Here is a 25523-nt window from a genome sequence, read left to right as displayed (position 1 = left end):
TTCACTTTTATACTTTGTGTACTCGGTACTACCGTCATTTGCATATTACTCTCCACAACTTTTGTCACCTCTCGTATTATGGCGGGTGTTTGGTTTCATTTGATTGCTCCTTATATGACGCTGCGGACTGCAACCTTATACAAAAAATCAAGATTAGTAGTATATCGATGGGAGATAGGAGTTTGAGGATGGGGGCTCGGATTTTACGGCAAAGCAACAAAAAGTAAGGAGATCTCCAGAATGAGATTTTCAATCTACAGCGGAGTGTGCGCTGATATGCAACTTCCTGGCAGATTAAAACTGTGTGCCGGACCGAGACTCGAACTCGGGACTCTTGCCTTTCGCGGGCAAGTGCTCTATCAACTTTTATTTTTTTTAATCTCGTTTTGTTCGCTTTCGTTCGTTGCATCTGCTCGGGGCGGATGTCGTAAGACATCCATTTAAGTTCGTTGTTGATCGATTAACTCAGTTTTTTTTTTTTTTTTATTACAGAAGGTAGCTAACTAACCCTCTGACCGAGCACGCTGAGCTACCGTGCCGGCAATCAACTGAGCTACCCAAGCAAGGCTCACGCCCCGGCCTCACAGCTTTACTCCTGCTAGTACCTCGTCTCCTACTTTCCAAACTTTACAGAAGCTCTCCTGCTAACCTTGCAGAACTAGCACTCCTGAAAGAAAGGATATTGCGGAGACATGTCTTAGCCACAGCCTCGGGGATGTTTCCAGAAGCTGTGAGGACGGGGCGTGAGTCGTGCTTGGGTAACTCAGTTGGTAGAGCACTTGCCCACGAAAGGCAAAGGTCCCGAGCTCGAGTCTCGGTCCGGCACACAGTTTTAATCTGCCAGGAAGTTTCAGTAAGGAGATGTCCACCTTATTTCAGAGTGGCACGGTTACGTTGTGAGACCGCGTGTGTCACGCGTAAGCAGTAGTACAGAAGATAGTGCCGAACGGGAGATAGCAGCCGCAGGACGCACTGCACGCTTTTTGACGTGGCCAGTGACGCTGACAGGGCCGGCCCGTACCCCCACTCCAGCCCGCCAACTGGAGCGTCCTCGACGGCCGCCGCGGGCCGTCGGATCGTCAGACGTGTGTCCGTGCTGAGTGGCGCCGCGTCTCTGCCACAGGTCCGGACGATGAGGAGGCTGAAGCCCAGCTTGCTGCGGGCGCTGGCGGCCCTCGCCCTGCTGGTGTGCAGCGGCGTCGCCACCGAGCTGCCGCCGACCGCGACCACGACCGCGACCACGACGGCCACGACCACGACCGCAGAGCCGCTCGAGGACTGCGAGTGCTGGTGGGAGGCGCACGAGCCCGGCCTGCCGCAGAAGCACTGCCGCTGCTCCGCGCACATCCAGCACGGCATTCACCCCGAGCCACACACCCTGTGAGTACCACCACCAGCACCACCACCTGTGGGCGAACCTCGAGTGCATGCTTCACCTTTGATTGAGAATTTCAGGTCGCTTTCTATTTCCGAAATTAAATTACACTCAGGACTACATTTATACAGGCGGTAGACGGTCATAAACTAATTTGAGATGACGAAGTAATCGTAATTAATGAATGTTTCGAGCGTTACGAGGACTAAAGTGAGCCATGCATGTTATGTTTATTAACTATTTTCTTCTAGTCTATACAGGTTCTTACCAGAAAAAATGTTGTATAAACGAATATAAAGCATATTAACACAAATTTTCAATTGCGGTACAGATATATCTACATCTGCATCTACATCCATACTCCGCAAGCCACGCGACGGTATGTGGCGGAGGGTACTTTGCGTACCTCTATCGGTTCTCCCTTCTGTTCCAGTCTCGTACTGTTCGTGGAAAGAAAGATTGTCGGTATGCCTCTGTGTGGGCTCTAATCTCTCTGATTTTATCCTCATGGTCTCTTCACGAGATTTACGTAGGAGGGAGCAAAATGCTGCTTGACTCCTCGGTGAAGGTGTGTTCTCGAAACTTCAACAAAAGCCCGTACCGAGCTACTGAGCGTCTCTCCTGCAGACTCTTCCACTCTATCATTTCCGTAACGCTTTCACGATTCCTAAATGATCCTGTAACGAAGCGCGCTGCTCTCCGTTGGATCTTCTCTATCTCCTCTATCAACCCTATCTGGTACGGATCCCACACCGGTGATCTGTATTCAAGTAGTGGGCCAACAAGTGTACTGTAACCTACTTCCTTTGTTTTCTGGTTGCATTTCCTTAGGATTCTTCCAGTGAATCTCAGTCTGGCATCTGCTTTGAATACGATTAATTTTATATGGTCATTCCATTTTAAATCGCTCCTAATGCCTACTCCCAGATAATTTATGGAACTAACTGCTTCCAGTTGCTGACTTGCTATATTGTAGCAAAATGATAAAGGATCTTTCTTTCTACGTATTCGCAGCACATTACACTTGTCTACATTGAGATTCAATTGCCATTCCCTGCACCATGCGTCAATTCGTTGCAGATCCTCCTGCATTTCCGTACAACTTTCCATTGTTACAACCTCACGGTATACTACAGCATCATCTGCAAAAAGCGTCAGTGAACTTCCGATGTTATCCACAACGTCATTTATATATATATATATATATATATATATATATATATATATATATATATATATATATTGTGAACAGCAACGGTCCTACGACACCCCCCTGCGGCACACCTGAAATCACTCTTACTTCGGAAGACTTCTCTCCATTGAGAATGACATGCTGCGTTCTGTTATCTAGGAACTCTTCAATCCAATCACACAATTGGTCTGATAGTCCATATGCTCTTACTTTGTTCATTAAACGACTGTGGGGAACTGTATCAAACGCCTTGCGGAAGTCAAGAAACATGGCATCTACCTGAGAACCCGTGTCTATGGCCCTCTGAGTCTCGTGGACGAATAGCGCAAGCTGGGTTTCACACGATCGTCTTTTTCGAAACCCATGCTGATTCCTACAGAGTAGATTTCTACTCTCCAGAAAATTCATTGTACTCGAACATAATACGTATTCCAAAATTCAACAACTGATCGACGTTAGAGATATAGGTCTATAGTTCTGCACATCTGTTCGACGTCCCTTCTTGAAAACGAGGGTGACCTGTGCCCTTTTCCAACCTTTTGGAACGCTACGCTCTTCTAGAGACCTACGGCACACCGCTGCAAGAAGGGGGGCAAGTTCCTTCGTGTACTCTGTGTAAAATCGAACTGGTATCCCATCAGGTCCAGCGGCCTTTCCTCTTTTCAGCGATGTTAATTGTTTTTCTGTCCCTCTGCCACCTATTTCGATATCTACTATTTTGTCATCTGTGCGAAAATCTGTGTAAGTGGTGTAAGTGGAGATATTTCTATCGGTGACTAAGGATGCAATATTGAAGAACCCTACATCAGTATTTACGTTATTTGCACACTAATAATTATAGCTATTAAAAGTCCTATGATTTTTGGTTGGTTAGTACCTCCAAGTACATGTGACAAGATCAAGCAAATAATTCTTACTTTCTCCTGGGTAACAGATCAGATGTTGAAGTGTGGACGCATAGGAGCAAGTGGTTAGCCTATAATGTCAGGTGTATTCCATTTAGGTATGCTGTTATGTCTGTGGAGAAAACATCAGGCGCTAAATTAATTATTTGACATGTTTGTGGGAAGACTGATAGATGTAGAGAAAAACCATGCAACACCATGATGTGTATATACATTAAGGTACCGCACATAGAAGTATCTACACTTATATATTATGAGCACTTGTTCATTAGAATACTTGTGTTCCAAAGTAACGAAGATGAACAGGTGCTCATAACTGTTGAGGTATGCATTTTAGGGCACATATCTACTGGACATTTTTTTCTTGTTTTGATCCATACTACCACTTCCCAAAATATGGAAAGCAAAGAGCTTGCAGTAGGAGAGATTTGTTTCACAATATTAAAAATCAATAATATCTTACAGCTCTTAAGGTATGCGTTTTAGAGCCCTTGTTTACCTGAAATGTATGCTTTTATTATCACGTACTTTCATCCGTGTACGTTTGCGCCATCCTTTTTGATACACCCTGCATATCTGGTTATTTGGCTACCTCTACCTATGGGTCTTATACAATCCGCAACCCCTTTAATATCATATGTAAGTTTTCATATTCTCTCCCCCACTATGTGAAAACTATTAGCTCTACAGAAAAAATGAACAGTATTTTTTTGTGTAAAATTTAATGTGGTTAGAGGCCGTGGTTATCAACTTATTCAAGAAAAACGCACAAAAGTGACCTTCAAAGGCGATTTTCCTGAATAACCGGAAAACTGAGGCCTCCGGTGGATACGGATCCCAGAACAAAATTTAACTGCATTACATTTACTACAAAGAGGGCCTGTTCATTTTTTTCTGTAGGACTAAAAGTTTACACGTAGCGAGCGGAAGAACAGAAATATTTCACACGTGGGTTTTGGAAGGCGTTGAGAGTTGCATAAAACCCATAGACAATGATAGCTGAATCACCCTATATACAGAGGGTATTTCACAATTCATGTTACACACTTCTAAACATTGTAGAGAGACTTAATAGATCAAGTTTTACATAGAAACCCATGCCCAGAAACGTCATCCAACTACTCTACAGAGCGTCGAGGTTACAGGCGCTAGCCACTGTTAATATATGAAATTTTGCTAATACGTTTGCCCAGAGAATATATCTATGGGATTTGCACTGTAAGATCACAGGTTAATTAAGAATGACATCAGCCATTGCAAATGTGAAATGTTGATGCATTACTAAACGGATTAACCGCCAGAATATTGAATTCAAGCGTGAAAACGTGCATGTATTGTGTTGTACATGTGCCAGATGTCAATTTTTGGGACTTGGTCGGTCAGTACGGAGACGGTTAATGCTTGTGGATGACTCTGAAGTGGTCTGATGTTGTCCCATATGTGCTCGATTGGAGACGTCTGGTAAACGAGCAGGCCTAGGCAACATGTCGAAGCTCTGTAGAGCTTGATGGGTTACAACATCGGTATGTGGGACAACGTTATCCTGTTGGAAAATACCCCGTGGAGTAGTGTTCATGCTGTTGGAAAATACCCCGTGTAATAGTGTTCATGAAATGGCAGCAAAACAGGTCGAATCACCAGATTGACGTATAAGTCTGCAGTCACGGTGCGTGGGATAACCACGTGAGTGCTCCTGCTGTTATAAGCTATTGCACCCCAGACCATAGCTGCAGGTGTGCGTCCAGTATGTCTAGAACGCAGACAGGTTAGTCGCAGGCCCTCAACTGACCTCCTTATAATCAACACACATCCATCGCTGGCACCGAAGCAGAACCACATTTCATCAGAAAACACAACAGTCCTCCGCTCTGCCCTCCAGTGACCTCTCGCTGCCAAATGGCGATGGTTTTGGTCAGTGGAATGCACGCTATACGGCGTCTGGCTCGGAGCTGTAGGTAAAGTAACCGATTTGTAACAGTTCGTTGCGTTGCTGTGCTGCAACTGCTGCTCAAATTGCTGCCGCAGATGCACTACGATGGACCAGAGCCATGTGACAAACAGGATGGTCTTCCTTCTTGGTAGTGCCACGTGGTCGTCCGGAGCCCGGTCTTCTTGCGACCGTACATTGTCGTGATATCAGCAATCAGGTACAGTGGCTCCAGTCCTGCCAAATCTTTCTGTAGTATTCCAGAAGGAACATCCAGCTTCTCGTAGCCCCATTACACGAACTCGTTCACACCGAGTAAAGTGTTGATAATGGCGTCTTTGTCGATTAAAGGTGTTCTTGACTAACTTCAAATCACCGCTTCCAGTCTCAAACGTAACTAGGTAGCGCGTATTTAAAGCAAACCCGATTTGCAGCCTCATAGTGGGCGAAATCTGACTGTAAAAGCACGCCCACCAATTTTGGTTTATGTCGTATAACTCCTTGGCGTTGCGATTCTTTTTGTTTTTTTGTCAGGTTATGAATATTTACTTGGTGTTTCTCCTAAGAGTCGACAGGCACTTTTTTTGGCGTTTCGATAGGTATTGGCAGTTCCCTTTTTTTTCCAATGTGTAACTGCTGTCGACACAAGCAAATACCGCTCACCATCTGTTTCGTGTGACGCCAGTGTCAATGGAAAGCGTCACTTTGTTTCTCATTGCAAACAAAATCATTTTTAAAATGGAATTTTACGTGCTCATTCTACAGAACGACTCCAAATTAGTCCGGTGCGATACTGTTTTCATGGCTACGTGTTTATGTACAATAGTAATGAGGCCGCGGAGGGTAAGCAGTACTCCAACAGTGCTTCGTGTTTCACCCTGGCCAGCGTGAGTACAGCCGCCATGCAGCAACGGTATTCAGTCATTGCTGAAGTACTGGTTATTCTTCGTGTTTTGCTATTCCTTTTAGACCGGTAAAACAAGTGTCGCCCTAGATTAATCTGGGACCTGTCTACCGAATGGACACTTAAAATTCCGCTTTAAAAATCATTTTGTTTCCAACGGGGAACAAACCGACGCTCCCGGTTGACAGTGGATGTCGCATAACACTCTGATGACCACACGAAAAAAACTAAATTGCATATATCTGCGGAAAGGACAGATCGAATGTGCCTGACGATTATTAGGAGAGACACCCTATAAACAGGGGACGTTGGTATTCTTTTCATTTTAGCACATTTATTGCAAATATTTACGAAACGTTTCATCGCTGGTGTTAAAAAATGTTTTATTACTGTATTGGTTAAAAACAGTCTTGGTTGCAATTTTATTTTTTTATTTTTCATTGATGCGTTTCGCCTTATTTAGGCCTCTTCAGGTTGTCTTTTCGAGACCGGCGCGAGAGGCACCAATATCTGCATAACGCGTTCCCGTTCACAGGAGCGAGTAACAAAATTTTACTTTGTTACTCGCTCCTGTGAACGGGAACGAGTTATGCAGATCTTGGTGCCTCTCGCGCCCATCTAGAAAAGATAACCTGACGATGCCTAAATAAGGCGAAACTCATCGTTGAAAAATAAAAAACTAAAATTGCAACCAAGACTGTTTTTAACCAATACTGTTAAGCACTGGTTTGCTGTAGGCCACATATGGATTGGAAGAATTTCTAAGTTTTATTGCTGCACTCGTCTTTCTTATGCCGTTAAAAAGCGTATCGCTCCATTAAAAAAAAGCGTGGTTGGTTGAATATGTCCGTTGATCCACGAGTTAAGGATACTATATACACGTGACTCTTTGCGTTCCACCAATTGCCGAGAAATTCGTTCGAACGGTTTAAACCGGGCACGAAATAAAAAGGGAGTTGCGTCTTACGTAATTCCTAATCTTTTGAGCCAAATACCAGGCGAAGCAGTAGTGTGGCAGAGGGAAGCAGCTGCAAAATTTGGGAAGAGGTTTATGTTTACAACAGTTACCGTACAAACAAGGGAACCACCCGAAAACCTTTGTGAGGGCTGGAGATGGGATCTATTTTTGATTCCTTTCTGAGACAATATGATAAAAATTTAACTCTTAGAGAGTAAAGTCGATGTCTTGTTCGTCTTCTGCTGTGTTCCTTCCCTGACATGTCAGCTCATTATCACCACTGCCCAGCCGGCCGGTGTGGCCGAGCGGTTCTAGGCGCTTCAGTCTGGAACCGCGCGACCGCTACGGTCGCACTTTCGAATCCTACCTCGGGCACGGATGTTTGTGATGTCCTTAGGTTAGTTAGGTTTAAGTAGTTCTAAGTTCTAGGGGACTGATGACCACAGATGTTAAGCCCCATAGTGCTCAGAGGCATGTGAACCATTTTTTGAACCACTGCCCATCGCGATGTCCAATGCCACCTGGTGGCGCTGCGGGCACGCACGCAGTAAAGAAAGTATTTAAGAGAGTGAGACACCAATGGGGAAGCATTCTAGCGACGACACGGCCCGAAATTGCGGAACTCCACTGACACAGGCTACTTTAAGAAATGGCAGATTGATGTTGCCCGGCGCCTGATCACAGAACATGGATGTCGCAGGCTTGCGTGAGCCGTGCTGCGGCTCGCTTTGGTGCTGTTTGTAGGTTCCAGCCCTCTGTTAGAGGCCAGACGGTATCGTTTAGTTGGCATGGTTGCCGTAGCTTGTCTTCTTCTCGTGCTGACTGGCGCCACTCGGCCTTTAGGGGACTTATGTACTGGTCGTTGTGTTTTATCATTGTATTATTTATTAAAATACCTTGTAATGCCTATATTAAAGGTTATATATGTCTATTCAATAGTTCTGGTCGCCTTCTGGAATAAACCCAGCAGTGTAGTATTCAGTGGATGTTAAGGGTTGTGTTATAAAGTTTACCATCATCTTATTTCACCTGTTTGGTGATCAGTTGTTTGTTTTTTAATTAACCGTTGCTATTTTATTTGCTGTTTTACAGCATGTTTCTTAATTTTTTATATTATTGCCCTTCCTGGCGTGTAAGGCCTTCAGCCGTGACTGTGGTCATTTGCCTTAAAATTCTAATTTGGTATTTATATTTACGCAGTAAGCCCTTAAAACCTTATTTACTGCCATTCCTGCCGTTTGAGGCCTTCTGCTGTGTTTGTGATGACTTTCCTTTCATATTTCAATACCTGTAATTTGTAAGTTGCAACGAGTTTTAAACAATTCTTAATTTATTGCCATACCTGGCGTGTACGGCCATCTGCCCAGATCACAGTGGCTTGTTTTTAAAATATTATCTGCTCTATCTGTATTTAATGGTGATTTGCTAAATTGTAACTCACTGAAAACACTATTGTTTACACAGTTGTTTGTTTCTTCATCGATAACGTGTGGTATTTTTTATTTACTATTGAGTCTGAAATTACTAGTTTAAAATAAATTGTGTGTATCTGTAAAAGGCAACCAATAGTAACTGATTACGGCCCCTTCCACAATCGTAACCGAATCCTGCCTTCCCTTGACTATCAGGTTTCATTGCGCATTCCATAACGCATAAGTGACGACAGAGCAGTAAGCAGGCTTTCGGAGTACACAGTTCAGCGCACATTGCCGAACGTGGGTCTCTGTGGTAGACGACACCTGCATATTCTGACGTGACCCAGCGACACCACCTGTTACTATTTCAATGGCCAAGGGACCATAGAGACTGCAACGTGGAGCAACTGAAACGTGTCATCTAGTCGGATGAATCACGTTTCTTGTTACACCATGTCGATGATCATCTCCGGAATCCGGAACGCCGTCATCCAGTGAACAGTTGTTCGAAAAATGCACCACGCCACGGACGTTTGACGGTAGGGATAATATTTTGCTATTTTGCACGGGCTTACAGAGAACCTGTAGTAGTAAAGGAAGGCACCATGACAGCTATCGACAACGTGAACATAATTGTGGACACGTGAAAGCGGATGCCTTCTCCGAGAGCGAGGGCATCTTCCAGCAGGATAAATGTCCTTGTCTAGCCCGAACCGTTCTACAATGTTTTGAGGAAAATGACAGTGAACACACACTGTTGTCTTGCCACAAAATTCGCCTGATCTGAACACGATGGAACAAAAATATGGTTCAAATGGCTCTGAGCACTATGGGACTCAACATCGGAGGTCATCAGTCCCCTAGAACTTAGAACTACTTAAACCTAACTAACCTAAGGACATCACACACATCCATGCCCGAGGCAGGATTCGAACCTGCGACCGTAGCGGTCGTGCGGTTCCTGACTGAAGCGCCTAGAACCGCTCGGCCAACCCGGCTGGCACGATGGAACACATTTCGAACGCTACAGGGCGCTATCTCCGAGTTTACGGGAAGTGCGTGACGCGTAGGTAGGCATCATGTGGTAACGTACGTCCGGAAGTCTATAAAAGCTTGTCGAATCCATGCACACATAGTCGCTGCTATACTGAGTTCCAAAGGTGGGCCAACACACTGTTGAGCACTTGATCATTGTGTCTTCGTTAATCACTCTATAAATGCTCTAACGAAAAAATGCAGTTAGTTACTGCCTACAAAAAATTAATTCCTCGCACGCTGTTTAGCTAACAAACACAAATAAGTTGAAAAGAAGAGAAATCGGAAGGGAGAAAAACGGAAAGCTATAAGAAAAGTTGTTATTACTACTCAAGGGAAATAGAGAAAGAATACATAATACTCCTTGACGCTATGGCATAAAGATACACGCTCATCCGGATCTCTGAAGGGACACGAAGTTGTGCAACTGTACTGTACTCCATTCCTACACCCCAGAATCCTAAACCTCAGCTTCCTACACCTCAGATGATTTAATTATTCACTCTAAGACAAAAAACATGATGCAGCACTAACGAGTTATGCAAGTTGGTCACAATCTGATATTCAAACAGGTATCGTCAGAAAATGTAAAATTATAAACTTTGGCGGCCGTTGGATGAATAAATGACGTTTCACTGCAGTTTCACCGCGCAGCTTGCAGAGACGGTAAACAAGGGTCAGACATGTCGATGCAAGCCATAAGATCTTTGTAAGTTTCATTCTGTTTACTCACTGAACAGTAACTACGCCCCGCAGAAAGGCGTGTGAACAATATACGCAGATGTCAGCACTTGGGAGAGGACGTGTAAGACGGCCGGTGTCGCCGTGCGGTTCTAGGCGCTTCAGTCTGGAACCGCGTGACCGCTACGGTCGCAGGTTCGAATCCTGCCTCGGGCATGGATATGTGTAATGTCCTTAGGTTAGTTAGGTTTAAGTAGTTGTAAGTTCTAGGGGACTGATGACCACAGATGTTAAGTTCCATAGTGCTCAGAGACATTTGAAGGACGTGTAATGGGCTCACTGAAGCAGGTTGGAGTAATCGCCGAATAGCTCGACATCTGAACAGCAGTGATGCCACTGTTAGGCGATATTGGCAGAAATGAGTATACCACAGCCGAACACAGTGTCAGGAAGGAAGCGGTCGGCCTAGAGAGGCGACGGAACATATGGACCGACCAGATGTTTAGTTTTTGTTCGTAACTCTGTTCTCCCGTAGTGTCTAGCGTCACTGTGTCTTATTTGCTCACAAACGTAAGAAAATCTGTACCACACAGTGCCGATTCGGAGTATCGGTCTAGACGAGTGTTTTATACTTTTTGTATTGTATTTTATACTTTTTTTCGATTTACTGCCCGCAGTTTGCTATGGACGAACAATAAATGTTGATATGCCCGACTGTGCTCCTTACACTTAAAATCTTAAGACAGAAACCACCTTCATCGAATAATGAACTTTCAATAACGAATATTTTATTAAAAAATGTTTATTTTTTTCATTTTTGAACTTTTTCTGCGAATCAAGGTTCGCATTTTATGTTTTGGAAACAAATGCAAGTCGGTACAATTCAATATTTTATCTCCATATTTCAGTGCTGAAGAAACCACTGATACGTAGGAGTCACAAAAATCGTGATGATCAAAAAATGGTTCAAATGGCTCTGAGCACTATGGGACTTAACTTCTGAAGTCATCAGTCCCCTAGAACTTAGAACTACTTAAGGAACATTTAGACTGCTACAGGCTTGATAAATGTAACAAATCAGCAGTAGCAACTCACATTAAAGACACAGGCCACCCTTTGAAAATCGACGACAAACTCGAAATTTTACACAAAATAGGAAAAAGTAAAAGAATGGATATCATGGAAGAAATGGACATTTTCATAGATAACACAAAGCATGGAGATAACATTCTTAATGAAATAACCGTATTCAAAAACTCAGAATTCTTCTACAGTCTTAAGCCAGTTCTAACTCAATAGATTCACGAAATGTCAATGTAAATAATCGACTAGAACCAAAAATATCGATACCAAACCTCGATAATCGATACAAACTCACTTGCTACAGTCCGCCATCTTGTGTTGTGTATATAACATCGAAGAAATTTGTGCAGTGGCATTCAGTGAAAAAAAAAAAAGTGCAATAGTGTAACGTCAATCAACAGCACCGCCATTACACCAGTGATACAAGTGAAGCAGCAAGAAGAGCAAGAAGATGTAACTGTAAGCGATCAACTGTCGTTTAAAAGCCTTTCACACTATTTTCGTAACACATAACTGATACAAACCTGCGTGCATCCGTACAGGCTGTGATATACATAGTCAACAACAAAGAAGAAAACTGGCAGAAGACATCACTGACTTCGATTTCTAGATATACATTGCCCCCCTCCTTCCCCCCAAATGCCACACAAGCAGCTACAGTAAAAAACAGTGTTCTAGATTAATCTAGTTTAGAACTTTTTATTTTTAAGCAACATTTCTCGATGTATGTATGTATGTACAAACGCTTGAAAATGAACAAAACATGTTCAAAACGCGTTGCATTATGTTAGATTAAGCATAAAATAAAAAGTGACTGGTAGCAGAAACTTGAAATAAATAATTTTCCCACACAGTCACGGTTACAAACATAGCCATTATGGCTGAAATAACTACTTAAACCTAACTAACCTAAGGACATCACACACACCCATGCCCGAGGCAGGATTCAAACCTGCGACCGTAGCGGTCGCGCGGTTCCAGACTGTAGCGCCTAGAACCGCTGGGCCACCCCGGCCGGTCGTGATGATCATTACTATAAAAAATCAGTGATTCACTTATGTATTAATTTACTCATTAAGTCAAGCAAATTGTGTGTCTCACACTTTATAACAGACGTCTAATACAACTTGTATTGACAATGAGACTGTCTACCGGATACCGCATGGAACGACATTGCTGGTACCTGTGCTGTCGACATCCAAAGGTTCGATTTGTCACTGCCTCCATCCTACTCTTTGAAATCTGCCACCCAAGAGCTCTTGCGTACCTTACTGAAGTATTCCTAACAGGAAATAGTTTCATAATGTGTCTTTCACTCTGCAGTGGATTCAGCGCTGTGGTCGGCCTTTCTCACAGCCCGAAACAGTGTGCCAGATCGTGGCGTGAGGCCTGATCGTACAGATAATTTGGTATCAACGTTGTAAGTATAAGACAAAGGATCAAATTAAAGTCCCGCGATGACACATAGCTTTCATCTTTCAAGAAATTTCATTACAGTGTAAACTGATGAGTCAAAACTAGCTTGGTAGCGTGTTGATCCACCTTTGGAACATAGTACAGCACCGCTTCTGTCTGGCATGGGAACAACAAGTTCTTGGTGTCCAGATACATTTGCTACCAGATCTCTATGCACAATAATTCCCGTAACTGCAGATACATGGTTCGTGGGCGCATATCTGCTCCACAGCGTTAGGATCAGGCGAATTTGGTGACCAAGACATTAAGAGATCTGCCATGCTCCTCAGGCCAATGTAGCACGATTCTGACCTTATGCTACGAACAGTCATCTTGCTGCAGTATGCCCTCGTCATCATGAAGCAATGTGCGAGGGCCATTCAGTAAGTAATGCCCCACATTTATTTTTTCCTCAGAACATATTTATTTTTAAGAGTCAGAATTTGGTGACATACATCAACTTGTCATGTCCATGGCCTATTTTTCTACATGGTCTCCATCACATTCTTTGGCCGTACGGCAATGTTGTGGAAGAGCATGTATTCCCCGCTTGTAAAAGCTCTTGTCCTGCAGGTGTACCTATGTTTTCACTGCATGACTGACACTCTCGTCATCTTCAAAATGTGTTCCCCGTAGACAATCTTTAAGCGGCCCAAAGAGATGGAAATCCGAGGGTGCCAGGTCTGGACGGTAGGGCGGATGAGCCAGTGATGTCCAACCCAACTTGGCGGTGTGTTCCCGGGTTCTCAGACTTGCGTGTGGGTGTGCATGAGTTTATTCATAGCCTCCAAGTATGCCTCTGAATTGATGGTTTACCATCTCGGCATCACATCCACGAGAATGATGCCATCACAATCCCAGAAGACTGTCACCATGACTTTTCCAGCAGAGGGGGTTGTCTTTAATTTTTTATTTTGTGGTACATGAGGATGATGCCACTCCACGGACTGGCTTTTGGTTTCCGGCGCAAAGCGGTGCACCCAGCTTTCGTCCTCCGCAACGGTTCGCGACAGAGAAAAGCCTCTCTGTCGGTCTCAAAACGCTCCACAATTCAAATGAAATGGCCTTTCTTTGAATCTTGTGGACCGCTATGTGTATCGTGGAACCCATCGTGAGCACCTCTTTGAATATCCGAGAGTCTCGATTATTGCAAACTCACTCCCAATGCTGACCGACAATTATCGAACCAATTGTCGAGTTGTGATGCGCCGTTCGGCACGAATAATGGCATCCGCACAATTCAGCAGGTACGGAGCAGTGGCTGTGACTGGACGTCCAGAGCGTGGCTCATCATGGAGTTCTATTTTTGCATTTCCTGAGGCTGTAGCTTTCTTTGCTCATTGCCTAGCTGTACTCTTATCAACTGCAGCATCTCCATACACTGCACACAAACTTTTATCGATGTTCACTACGGTTTATTTTTCTGCACGCAAGAATTCGATAACAGCACGCTACTTGTAACGTGAGTCCTATGTAGACACCATTTTGACGCTGCACAACGGCTCTGCCATCTGCCAGATCAGTTCAAAACTTCACCAGCGCACAGAAAAAACATCAAACGTGAAGCATCAGCAAGGACGTTTGTCTACGTATACAGCAGAGTCCCGCTGATCCGAACCCTGATAATCCAAACGTGCGGTTAATCCGAACATGAAAAATGTTAGTCTAAGAACGGAAAACTGTGCGGTAAACTGCTGTATATGCACACTATTTTAACTTACGTAGTACAGTAAACATGTATTAGAAAAATTGGCCAGAGAACGTTAGGTTTAAACAATGCATAACGCTGAAACGAAAGCTGTCAAACTTACTAAAATACAACGGACATTTTAGCCTTACTTTGTAGATGACAAAAACTCAATCATTGCTTTTAGGCGTATGACTCATAGTTGCGCCATCGTCTCATAAACATCAAAACAGCAGGTGTAGTATTGGGCTGTTGCTCCAAATGATGTAGCGCGAAGTGAAGGGCTTCTGCTGCGCCGGTGTGTAGCACCAGTTCTCCTTTGTCACTTCCGCCACAGCAGTCCACTTCTACCTGGTCTTGAGTCACAGCAGCAACTAAATCAATGTCAGTGAGGTTCTCCACACTTGCCCCATCCGCTGCCATCCATTCATCTACGCCTCCTTCACTAGCTTCTTCACATCCGGGGATTGTATCATTTGTAATGGATTTTCATTTTCAACTAGGTTGTCCTGAAATTCAAAATATGTCCACTGTTTTCTCCACGATTTTCTCACAGCGTTTTCTAAAATATTCTGCCATGCCTCAGCAGCCCAATAAAGAAAATCCTTCGCACTGGTCTTTTTTATTTTTTCCACTAAAGGAATGCTATCATCTTGGATCAGCATTCTTACTGATTGTTTTATGTAAATCAGTTTTAATGTATGCAGTTCGCCTGGTCCATCGGCTGTAGAAGTCATTTAACATTCGGCGGCAGAAACTTCGCCACAATTTCACCATCACATAATTCCTCAGTGCTGGAGTGAGATGAGAGGGAGCAAACTGGCTTTGAACAACTTACCATCCATCCATGCTTTTTTACGGTTGCGATAATATATGGGCAAGGACTTCATGTTGCACTTCTTAAGAGCTCTGGGTCTATCAGATTTGCCAATGAACATTAAAGGCAGCTTGTGATTACCAGCAGCGTTGCTGCAAGCTAATAAAGTCACACGATATTTGCGTATTTTAAAACCAGGAGCATGGTCTTCTGCTTTTGATCCCAGGCTTTTTGTTGGCAGTGCCCTAAAATTAAGGGCAGTCTCGTCAGCGTTATAAATTTGTTGGGGAGAATACTTTCCCTCTCTTATTTTTTTCAAAGTTACCCAAGTATTCCTTCGCTGCGTCACGGTCAGAAGAAAGCTTCTCTCCAGTAATTGTTAGATGACTGATTCCATGACGGTTTTTGAATCTGTTCAACCGATCCGTACTCACAATGAAACACTCATCACCATTCATTAACTTGTTCAGGTAAACAGCCTTCTCTTGAACCAGTGCTCCACTCAAAGGAATTCCCCTTTCTCTTTCCTGCGTAAACTAAAGGAAACGAGCTTTATTCACTTTATCTCACTGGGACTGTTTCAAAGTCTGCCGAATTTCGAGTGTTTTTCCCGAAGATGTTGCTCAAGACTGTTCAAGCTTCACTCGGTTCTTCTTCGAATCGCAAATGGTTGCTTTGCCATCACCCAGTTCCGTTGCCAGTTTAGATACATTCTCACCATTGTCTATCCGCTTCAAAGGAGTTAGTTTTTCTTTGAGAGTTAACGTTGTATGTTTCCGTTTACTCTTGATGAAAATACGTACACCACTATACGTGAACGAAAAGAATACAACTGTTACGCGTGCCAGCGATCTATAACCAACATAACCAAGCGCTTTGCGAGCCAACTGGCAGTGCAGTGACCTCGACACTACAAAGGTCTCTACAATGCACAACAAATAGGGCAGGGAGGGAGAGTGAGCCATTGTTCCCACACTTGTTCCATTTATTACCATGGTGTACCTACTTAAATGCTTGGTACATTTCATTCTAGAAACTCATCACCGTAATTCCGGCTAATCCGAACAAATCGGTAATCCGAATAACGTCCGGTCCCAATTAGTTCGGATTAACGAGACTCTACTGTAATAATGGCTTTAAAAAAAAAACTGTGGCGCATTACGTATTGAACGACCTTCGTAAGTGGTACGCAATGTTGTTGATGTTGTGCAAAGCTGCCATGATACCTTCGATGCGTGCACACGGGGGTTTTTTAGATTAGAGGGACCCCCCCTTGGGCGAAACGATAAAATACCTGACGGCTTACCAGAGAGGACATTATCATCGTTGATAAAGAACGTCCGTCCTCAGAGACCAAAAACAGGAAAAGTTAACGTAATATTGGTAAACTGCAGGAGTATCCAGGGCAAGGTTCCTGAATTAGTATCTCTTATTGAAGGAAATAGTGCGCATATAGTATTAGGAACGGAAAGTTGGTTAAAACCGGAAGTGAACAGTAACGAAATCCTAGACACAGAATGGAATATATACCGCAAGGATAGGATAAACGCCAATGGTGGAGGAGTATTTATAGCAGTAAAGAGTTCAATAATATCCAGTGAAGTTATTAGCGAATGCGAATGTGAAATAACCTGGGTTAAGCTAAGTATCAAAGGTGGGTCAGATATGATAGTCGGATGCTTCTATAGACCACCTGCATCAGCAACCGTAGTAGTTGAGCGCCTCAGAGAGAACCTGCAGAACGTCGTGAAGAAGTTCCGTGATCATACTATTGTAATAGGGGGAGACTTCAATCTACCAGGTATAGAATGGGATAGTCACACAATCAGAACTGGAGCCAGGGACAGAGACTCTTGTGACATTATCCTGACTGCCTTGTCCGAGAATTACTTCGAGCAGATAGTTAGAGAACCAACTCGTGAAGCTAACGTTTTAGACCTCATAGCAACAAATAGACCGGAACTTTTCGACTCCGTGAATGTAGAAGAGGGTATCAGTGATCATAAGTCAGTGGTTGCATCAATGACTACAAGTGTAATAAGAAATGCCAAGAAAGGAAGGAAAATATATTTGCTTAACAAGAGTGATAGGGCACAAATCGCAGAATATCTGAGTGACCACCATCAAACGTTCATTTCTGAGGAAGAGGATGTGGAACAAAAATGGAAAAAATTCAGAAACATCGTCCAGTACGCCTTAGATAAGTTCGTACCGACTAAGGTCCAAAGCGAGGGGAAAGCTCCACCGTGGTATAACAATCATGTACGAAAGGTACTACGGAAACAAAGAAAGCTTCATCATAGGTTTAAGAGTAGTCGAATCATAGCTGATAAGGAAAAGCTGAACGAAGCGAAAAAGAGCGTAAAGAGAGCAATGAGAGAAGCATTCAACGAATTCGAACATAAAACATTGGCAAACAATCTAAACAAGAACCCTAAAAAGTTTTGGTCATATGTAAAATCGGTAAGCGGATCTAAATCCCCTATTCAGTCACTCGTTGACCACGATGGCACCGAAACAGAGGACGACCGAAGAAAGGCAGAAATACTGAATTCAGTGTTCCGAAACTGTTTCACTGCGGAAAATCGTAACACGGTCCCTGACTTCAGCCGTCGCACGGACGCCAAAATGGAAAATATTGAAATAAACGATATCGGAATTGAAAAACAACTGCTATCACTTAGTAGCGGAAAAGCATCCGGACCAGACGAGATACCCTTAAGATTCTACAGTGATTATGCTAAAGAACTTGCCCCCTTTCTATCAGCAATTTATCGTAGATCGCTGGAAGAACGTAAAGTACCTAGCGACTGGAAGAAAGCGCAGGTCGTTCCCATTTTCAAGAAGGGTCATAAATCAGATGCGAATAATTATAGGCCTATTTCGCTTACGTCAATCTGTTGTAGAATAATGGAACATGTTTTGTGTTCTCGTATTATGACGTTCTTAGATAATACAAATCTCCTTCATCATAACCAACATGGATTCCGCAAACAGAGATCATGTGAAACTCAGCTCGCCCTATTTGCCCAAGAAATTCACAGTGCCGTAGACACTGGCGAGCAGATTGATGCCGTATTCCTGGACTTCAGGAAGGCATTTGATACGGTTCCGCACTTACGTTTAGTGAAAAAAATACGAGCTTACGGAATATCGGACCAGGTTTGTGATTGGATTCAGGATTTCCTAGAAGAAAGAACACAACATGTCATTCTTAACGGTTCAAAATCTGCAGATGTAGAGGTAATTTCGGGAGTACCGCAAGGAAGCGTGATAGGACCTTTATTGTTTACAATATACATAAATGACTTAGTTGACAACATCGGTAGCTCCGTGAGGCTATTTGCAGATGACACGGTTGTCTACAAGAAAGTAGCAACATCAGAAGACTCGTACGTACTCCAGGAAGACCTGCAGAGGATTAATGCATGGTGCGACAGCTGGCAGCTTTCCCTAAACGTAGATAAATGTAATATAATGCGCATACATAGGGGCAGAAATCCATTCCAGTACGATTATGCCATAGGTGGTAAATCATTGGAAGCGGTAACGACCGTAAAATACTTAGGAGTTACTATCCGGAGCGATCTGAAGTGGAATGATCACATAAAACAAATAGTGGGAAAAGCAGGCGCCAGGTTGAGATTCATAGGAAGAATTCTAAGAAAATGTGACTCATCGACGAAAGAAGTAGCTTACAAAACGCTTGTTCGTCCGATTCTTGAGTATTGCTCATCAGTATGGGACCCTTACCAGGTTGGATTAATAGAAGAGATAGACATGATCCAGCGAAAAGCAGCGCGATTCGTCATGGGGACATTTAGTCAGCGCGAGAGCGTTACGGAGATGCTGAACAAGCTCCAGTGGCGGACACTTCAAGAAAGGCGTTACGCAATACGAAGAGGTTTATTATCGAAATTACGAGAGAGCACATTCCGGGAAGAGATGGGCAACATATTACTACCGCCCACATATATCTCGCGTAATGATCACAACGAAAAGATCCGAGAAATTAGAGCAAATACGGAGACTTACAAGCAGTCGTTCTTCCCACGCACAATTCGTGAATGGAACAGGGAAGGGGGGATCAGATAGTGGTACAATAAGTACCCTCCGCCACACACCGTAAGGTGGTTCGCGGAGTATAGATGTAGATGTAGATGTAGATGTAGTACCGCAGGTCTAAAGGAAGTCTATGTCAGTGACCCCAACAGCATGATACTGCTCCCATCGGCCTGTGTACGTGGCATGGAGCTTCGAACTGCCCCTTCGCCTGGATGACACAGCCATCGACTTCACGTAAGTGACTCAGTCTACTGCGCCGGCCGGTGTGGCCGAGCGGTTCTAGGCGCTTCAGTCTGGAACCGCGCACCGCTACGACGCAAGTTCGAATCCTGCCTCGTGCCTGGATGTGTGTGATGTCCTTAGGTTAGTTAGGCTTAAGTAGTTCTAAGTTCTAGGGGACTGATGACCTCAGATGTTAAGTCCCATAGTGCTCAGAGCCAGTCTACTGGGCGACACTTCTTTATTTATTCACTGTGCAATATCAATGATTCCGTGTGCACTGCAATCGTAATTGTCGATGTCGTTGAGTCATTTTGGTAACACGCAAAAGTCATCCGCCCCACGTTCAACAATGTACACTGTACTCCCGAAAAATTGTGCCTGCGCCAGAATTGTATTCTGTCGTCAGATCTGCCACAGATCGCCGCCTATCCTTCCTTGCAGGGCGGGAAAGCCCACGACCTCAACGCGCCGTGATGAGGCGCCTACTGGTGGTTTTATCGACCTTCCACTGATGCACGCGACAGTGCTACACGAGCAACCCACCAACTTCGCTGATTACAGGATGCTCGTTCCCGGGAGCCGAGCCTTCACAATCTGCCTTCTGTCAAAGTCGCTTGTGTCAGTGGATTTCCACATTTGCGTTTCGATCGTCACTAGAGTGAATGCCCATTCATCTCTGCTCCGCTTACATAATTTTCTTATCGGGGAACGAGCGCGCAACGTCAACAGGCGGAATACAGTCTTGCAATAGGCAGTCGTCTTAATGTTTTGGCTTATCAGTGTATAGTCTACCGCAGGTTTTTTGGATACATAAATCTGTAGACGAGTGATGTAAATATTGTAGAGAATATACCACTGTATTCTGTTACTTGAGATGTACAGATTGTTGTAGTTGTGAGGAGAGGTAAAAAAAAGTATAAATAAAAACAGATACAGCAGAGAAGAATCACCCGGAAATCGAAAATACAAAAAAAAAAGGCCGTAGGTGGTTGTCTACAGTTGTTAAATATTTTGAAGAAAAATATACACTACTAGCCATTAAAATTGCTACACCAAGCAGAAATGCAGATGATAAATGGGTATTCATTGGACAAATATATCATACTAGAACTGACATGTGCTTATATTTTCACGCAATTTGAGTGCATAGATCCTGAGAAATCAGTACCCAGAGCAACCACCTCTGGCCGTAATAACGGCCTTGATACGCCTTGCTTTGAGTCAAACAGAGCTTCGATGGCGTGTACAGGTACAGCTGCCCATGCAGCTGCAACAAGATACCACAGTTCATCAAGAGTAGTGACTGGCGTATTGTGACGAGCAAGTTGTTCGGCCGCCATTCACCAGACGTTTTCAATTGGTGAGAGATCTGGAGAATGTGCTGGCTAGGGCAGCAGTCGAACATTTTCTGTATCCGGAAAGTCCCGTACAGGACCTGCAACATGCCGTCGTGCATTATCCTGCTGAAATGTAGGGTTTCACAGGGATCGAATGAAGAGAAGAACCACGGGTCGTAATACATCTGAAATGTAACGTCCACTGTTCAAAGTGCCGTCAATGCGAACAAGAGGTGACCGAGACGTGTAACCAATGGCACCCCATACCATCACGCTTGGTGATACGCCAGTATGGCGATGACGAATACACGCTTCCAATGTGCGTTCACCGCGATGTCGCCAAACACGGATGCGACCATCATGATGCTATAAACAGAACCTGGATTCATCCGAAAAAATGACGTTTTGCCATTCGTGCACCCAGGTTCGTCGTTGAGTACACCATCGCAGACGCTCCTGTCTGTGATGCAGCGTCAAGGGTAACCGCAGCCATGGTCTCCGAGCTGATAGTCCATGCTGCTGCAAACGTCGTCGAACTCTTCGTGCACATCATTGTTGTCTTGCAAACGTCCCCATCTGTTGAGTCAGGGATCGAGACGTGGCAGCACGATCCGTTACAGCCATCCGCATAAGATGCATATTACCCTTCTGAACTCACCGATTCCATATTCTAACAGTCATTGGATCTCGACCAACGCGCGCAGCATTGTCGCGATACGATAAAACGCAATCGCGATAGGCTACAATCCGACCTTTATCAAAATCGGAAACGTGATGGTACGCATTGCTCCTCCTTACACGAGGCATCACAATAACGTTTCACCAGGCAACGCCGGTCGACTACTGTTTGTGTATGAGAAATCGGTTGAAAACTTTCCTCATGTCAGCACGTTGTAGGTGTCGCCACCGGCGGCTTCCTTGTGTGAATGCTCTGAAAAGCTAATCATTTGCATATCACAGCATCTTCTTCCTGTCGGTTAAATTTCGCGTCTGTAGCACTAGCACGTCATCTTCGTGGTGTAGCAATTTTAATGGCCAGTAGTGTAGTTCTGCAGTGACTTTTTCACATGTCGTCCTCTTATTTTTTGTTGCCCGCATCTCGTGGTCGTGCGGTAGCGTTCTCGCTTCCCACGCCCGGGTTCCCGGGTTAGATTCCCGGCGGGGTCAGGGATTTTCTCTGCCTCGTGATGGTTGGGTGTTGTGTGCTGTCCTTAGGTTAGTTAGGTTTAAGTAGTTCTAAGTTCTAGGGGACTTATGACCACAGCAGTTGAGTCCCATAGTGCTCAGAGCCATTTTTTTATTTTTTGTCACGGTCTTCTTCCATGACAGTCTGTCAGGAATACCCAGCATATACCTTCGTCCACACTGTGGGGTGTTTTTCCGCTTTCTCTGTATGCGGTATAAATCTTCGATACGGTGCCTCTTGAAACACCAGACACTTCGCTTTCCTTGTTTACGGAAGCGCCAACATTTTACCCACGTTTGAATTTATTTAGCCCCTAGATAATTCACAAGTACATACAACACTGTTCTGACCACCACTGACACTTGCAACGTATTGCGGGTATAGCACAGGTGTCATCGTGATGAAACACTATACAAGAGTGCAACCTACAGACGAGGCTAGAATCTGCATTTGTGATCTAAGCTTGTCCCGGCGTATACAATGTTCAAATAACTTATGAGAACGAACCCGGTTGACGTCGTAGACAACAGCCGATATTTCTATAGGGGACAAACCTGTCATTTTAAAGGTAAAACTGCTGCAAGAAAGAACTGTGCAAGGAAATTTAAAAAATCGGTTTGCAGAGCAATTTCGGAAAGATAATACACACACACACACACACACACACACACACACACACACACACACATTGTAAACATTAGGGTGAGGTAGCATTCACTCTGTCCTATTTTTTGACAAGAAAGAGAGCATGATACCACGCAGAAATTAAGCAAAAACCTGCATCTCTATTCATAAAGTTACTTACTAATTTAATTTCACCTGCTTCATTAACGACGTTGTCAGAATAGGTGGTAGTGCACGCCAGAGCCTCCGTGTTGTTATATTCCGGTCAAGACAACGTTCTGCAGAGGCGACATTTCTCAGTTGTTGCAATCGTGGATGTCGCTTCTGATCAGTGCACCACTCTTCCACTGTCCTGGAAATCTGACCGCTGTGTCATGCCACAGCAATAGACACCGATTTTACCCACACCAGAATCATCCTGAAGCGAACATATAAGGGCTCTCATCTTAGATAGTTACAGAAAATTACATTTCACATCATACTTCCGAAAAATACGACTAACCCTGTTGGAAATGATCCCTGCCTAAGGCAAGAAGGCCATAGATTTGGTGTCACCTCGATATAATGATCACTCATCCTGTGCACTGCTGGTCGATAGCACCATGCGCGTCTTATCTGTCTTCCACTTTAGCTAACCTTTCTGGCGAACGTTGACCTCCATATAGGCTAAATCAACTGACGAACCCTCAGGGTCTGAAATGACGTGAGCCTTATGAGCCAAGATGCGAGGTACCCCTTCATACTGAGCCGGGCCATACAACTACCAGCCTATCGATACAAATCAGTTTGAGTAGTCAGTGTGAGTAGGCTTCCTAAAAACGGCATGTCACAACGTACCATCGTTCCCCACCTCCATCTTGAATATCTGAGTGGGTTGAATTCAGGTGTTCTGAAAAGTCGTTCAAATTCTCACTGCTGTGATGCCAAACAACAAAAGTATCTTCTACATATCTGAAGCACCGCACAGATTTCAAAGCCGCCGATTACAAGGCAAGTGCCTCGAAGTCTCCCATGAACAAATTAGCAATAATAGGTGACAACTGGCTTCCCATCGCAACTTCATGTGTCTCCTCACAGGATTGGTAATTGAATAAAATATAATAAGAAGTCCAAGATTTTAAACATAGCTGTTTTTAAAACAGCAACTGTTGAAACTCTTCGCGGTAAATGATGACAGCCAAAACAGTTGCAGGCTAAATAGTTATTAAAATTCTTGACCAAGGTTTCGGTATATATAAATATACCTTCATCAGAAGTAAAATATCTAAAATTACATCCTGCAATGGAGATTAATGAAACAATTGTGCCAAAGCGATCGTCAGTAGTTAAAGCATCACCCCCATTTATACAACATGATTATGGACACAGGGTCAATGTGAACACAGTTTTGCATGAGTACTTCGCCTATGAACCCACTGCAGGATTTAATTTTAGATATTTTACTTCTGATGAAGGTATATTTATATATCCCGAAACCTTGGTCAAGAACTTTAATAAATCTTTCTCCTGCAACTGTTTTGACTGTCATCATTTACCGTGAATAATTAGAAGTCAACAAATGTTGAAATCGATCCGTTAATTCAACACCAAACCTAACCTCAATTAATTGTAACTAATCAGACAGAAGAGGTCAAGTGAAGTGAGAGACCACATCAAAAAGTATTACAATATTAGAGCCATTCTAACGCATTGTCCCTAATCGAAGTACGAAATCTGCCGAGTTCTTAATGTGATGCTCACACAGACTTCAGCTTATTTTTTATTCAATGACCCGGACCATGAGTAGACAGATGAAGTTGCGATGGGGAGCACGTTATCACCTATTACTGCAACTAGAAGACTTTGATGAACTCACCTTGCAGTCTGGTACTGTGAAACCTGAGTGTTTTACAGATAAGTGACGATACTTTTGTTGTTTAGCCTCATGGCAGTGAGAACTTGAACGACTTTTTAGAAGACCAGAATGCAGTGCACCCGGACATTTGTCTCACGATGGAGGTGGAAAGGGATGGCTGTGCCCTTACTTGACATGTTTGTTAGGAAGAAGGTTGATGGCACTTTGGGTCATGCTGTCTACAGGAAGCCTACTCTCACTGACTTGTATCCACAAACTGATAGTGGTCACCATGCGGCTCAGCGTGAAGCGGTACTTCGTATGTTGGGTCGCAGAAACCACGTCATTTCAGACCCTTAGAGCTTATCACCTGAGTTAACCCATGTTGCGGTCACCTTTCTCCAGAATGGACATAGTAAAGACAGATGAGACGTGTGTTGCGCTGTCGACCAACCGTGCACCGGATGGGTGATGATAATACCGAGCTGGCACCAAGGTCTACGGGCTTTCTACATCTACATCTACATTTATACTCCGCAAGCCACCCAACGGTGTGTGTCGGAGGGCACCTTCCGTGCCACTGTCATTATCTCCCTTTCCTGTTCCAGTCGCGTATGGTTCGCGGGAAGAACGACTGTCTAAAAGCCTCCGTGCGCGCTCGAATCTCTCTAATTTTACATTCGTGATCTCCTCGGGAGGTATAAGTTGGGGGAAGCGATATATTCGATACCTCATCCAGAAACGCACCCTCTCGAAACCTGGCGAGCAAGCTACACCGCGATGCAGAGCGCCTCTCTTGCAGAGTCTGCCACTTGAGTTTG

General features: G+C 44.0%; 1 protein-coding gene across 1 annotated transcript in view; it reads left to right on the top strand.

Annotated features, from left to right (window-relative positions):
• Window positions 1-1132: 1132 nt before the first annotated feature.
• The window catches only part of LOC126132440 (lutropin-choriogonadotropic hormone receptor), a gene marked incomplete at its 3' end in the record, with an annotated part of 796081 nt that continues 771690 nt past the window's right edge, over window positions 1133-25523 (top strand). Inside the window, 1 exon segment of the mRNA XM_049915180.1 lies at window positions 1133-1380. Coding sequence (XP_049771137.1) covers window positions 1133-1380 — 248 coding nt within the window.

Source organism: Schistocerca cancellata, chromosome 1 (genome assembly GCF_023864275.1).
Source record: "Schistocerca cancellata isolate TAMUIC-IGC-003103 chromosome 1, iqSchCanc2.1, whole genome shotgun sequence".
NCBI classification, from domain to species: Eukaryota; Metazoa; Arthropoda; class Insecta; order Orthoptera; family Acrididae; genus Schistocerca; species Schistocerca cancellata.
The sequence above is the reverse complement of the archived record's forward strand: the minus strand, read 5'-3'. Positions and strand labels throughout refer to the sequence as shown.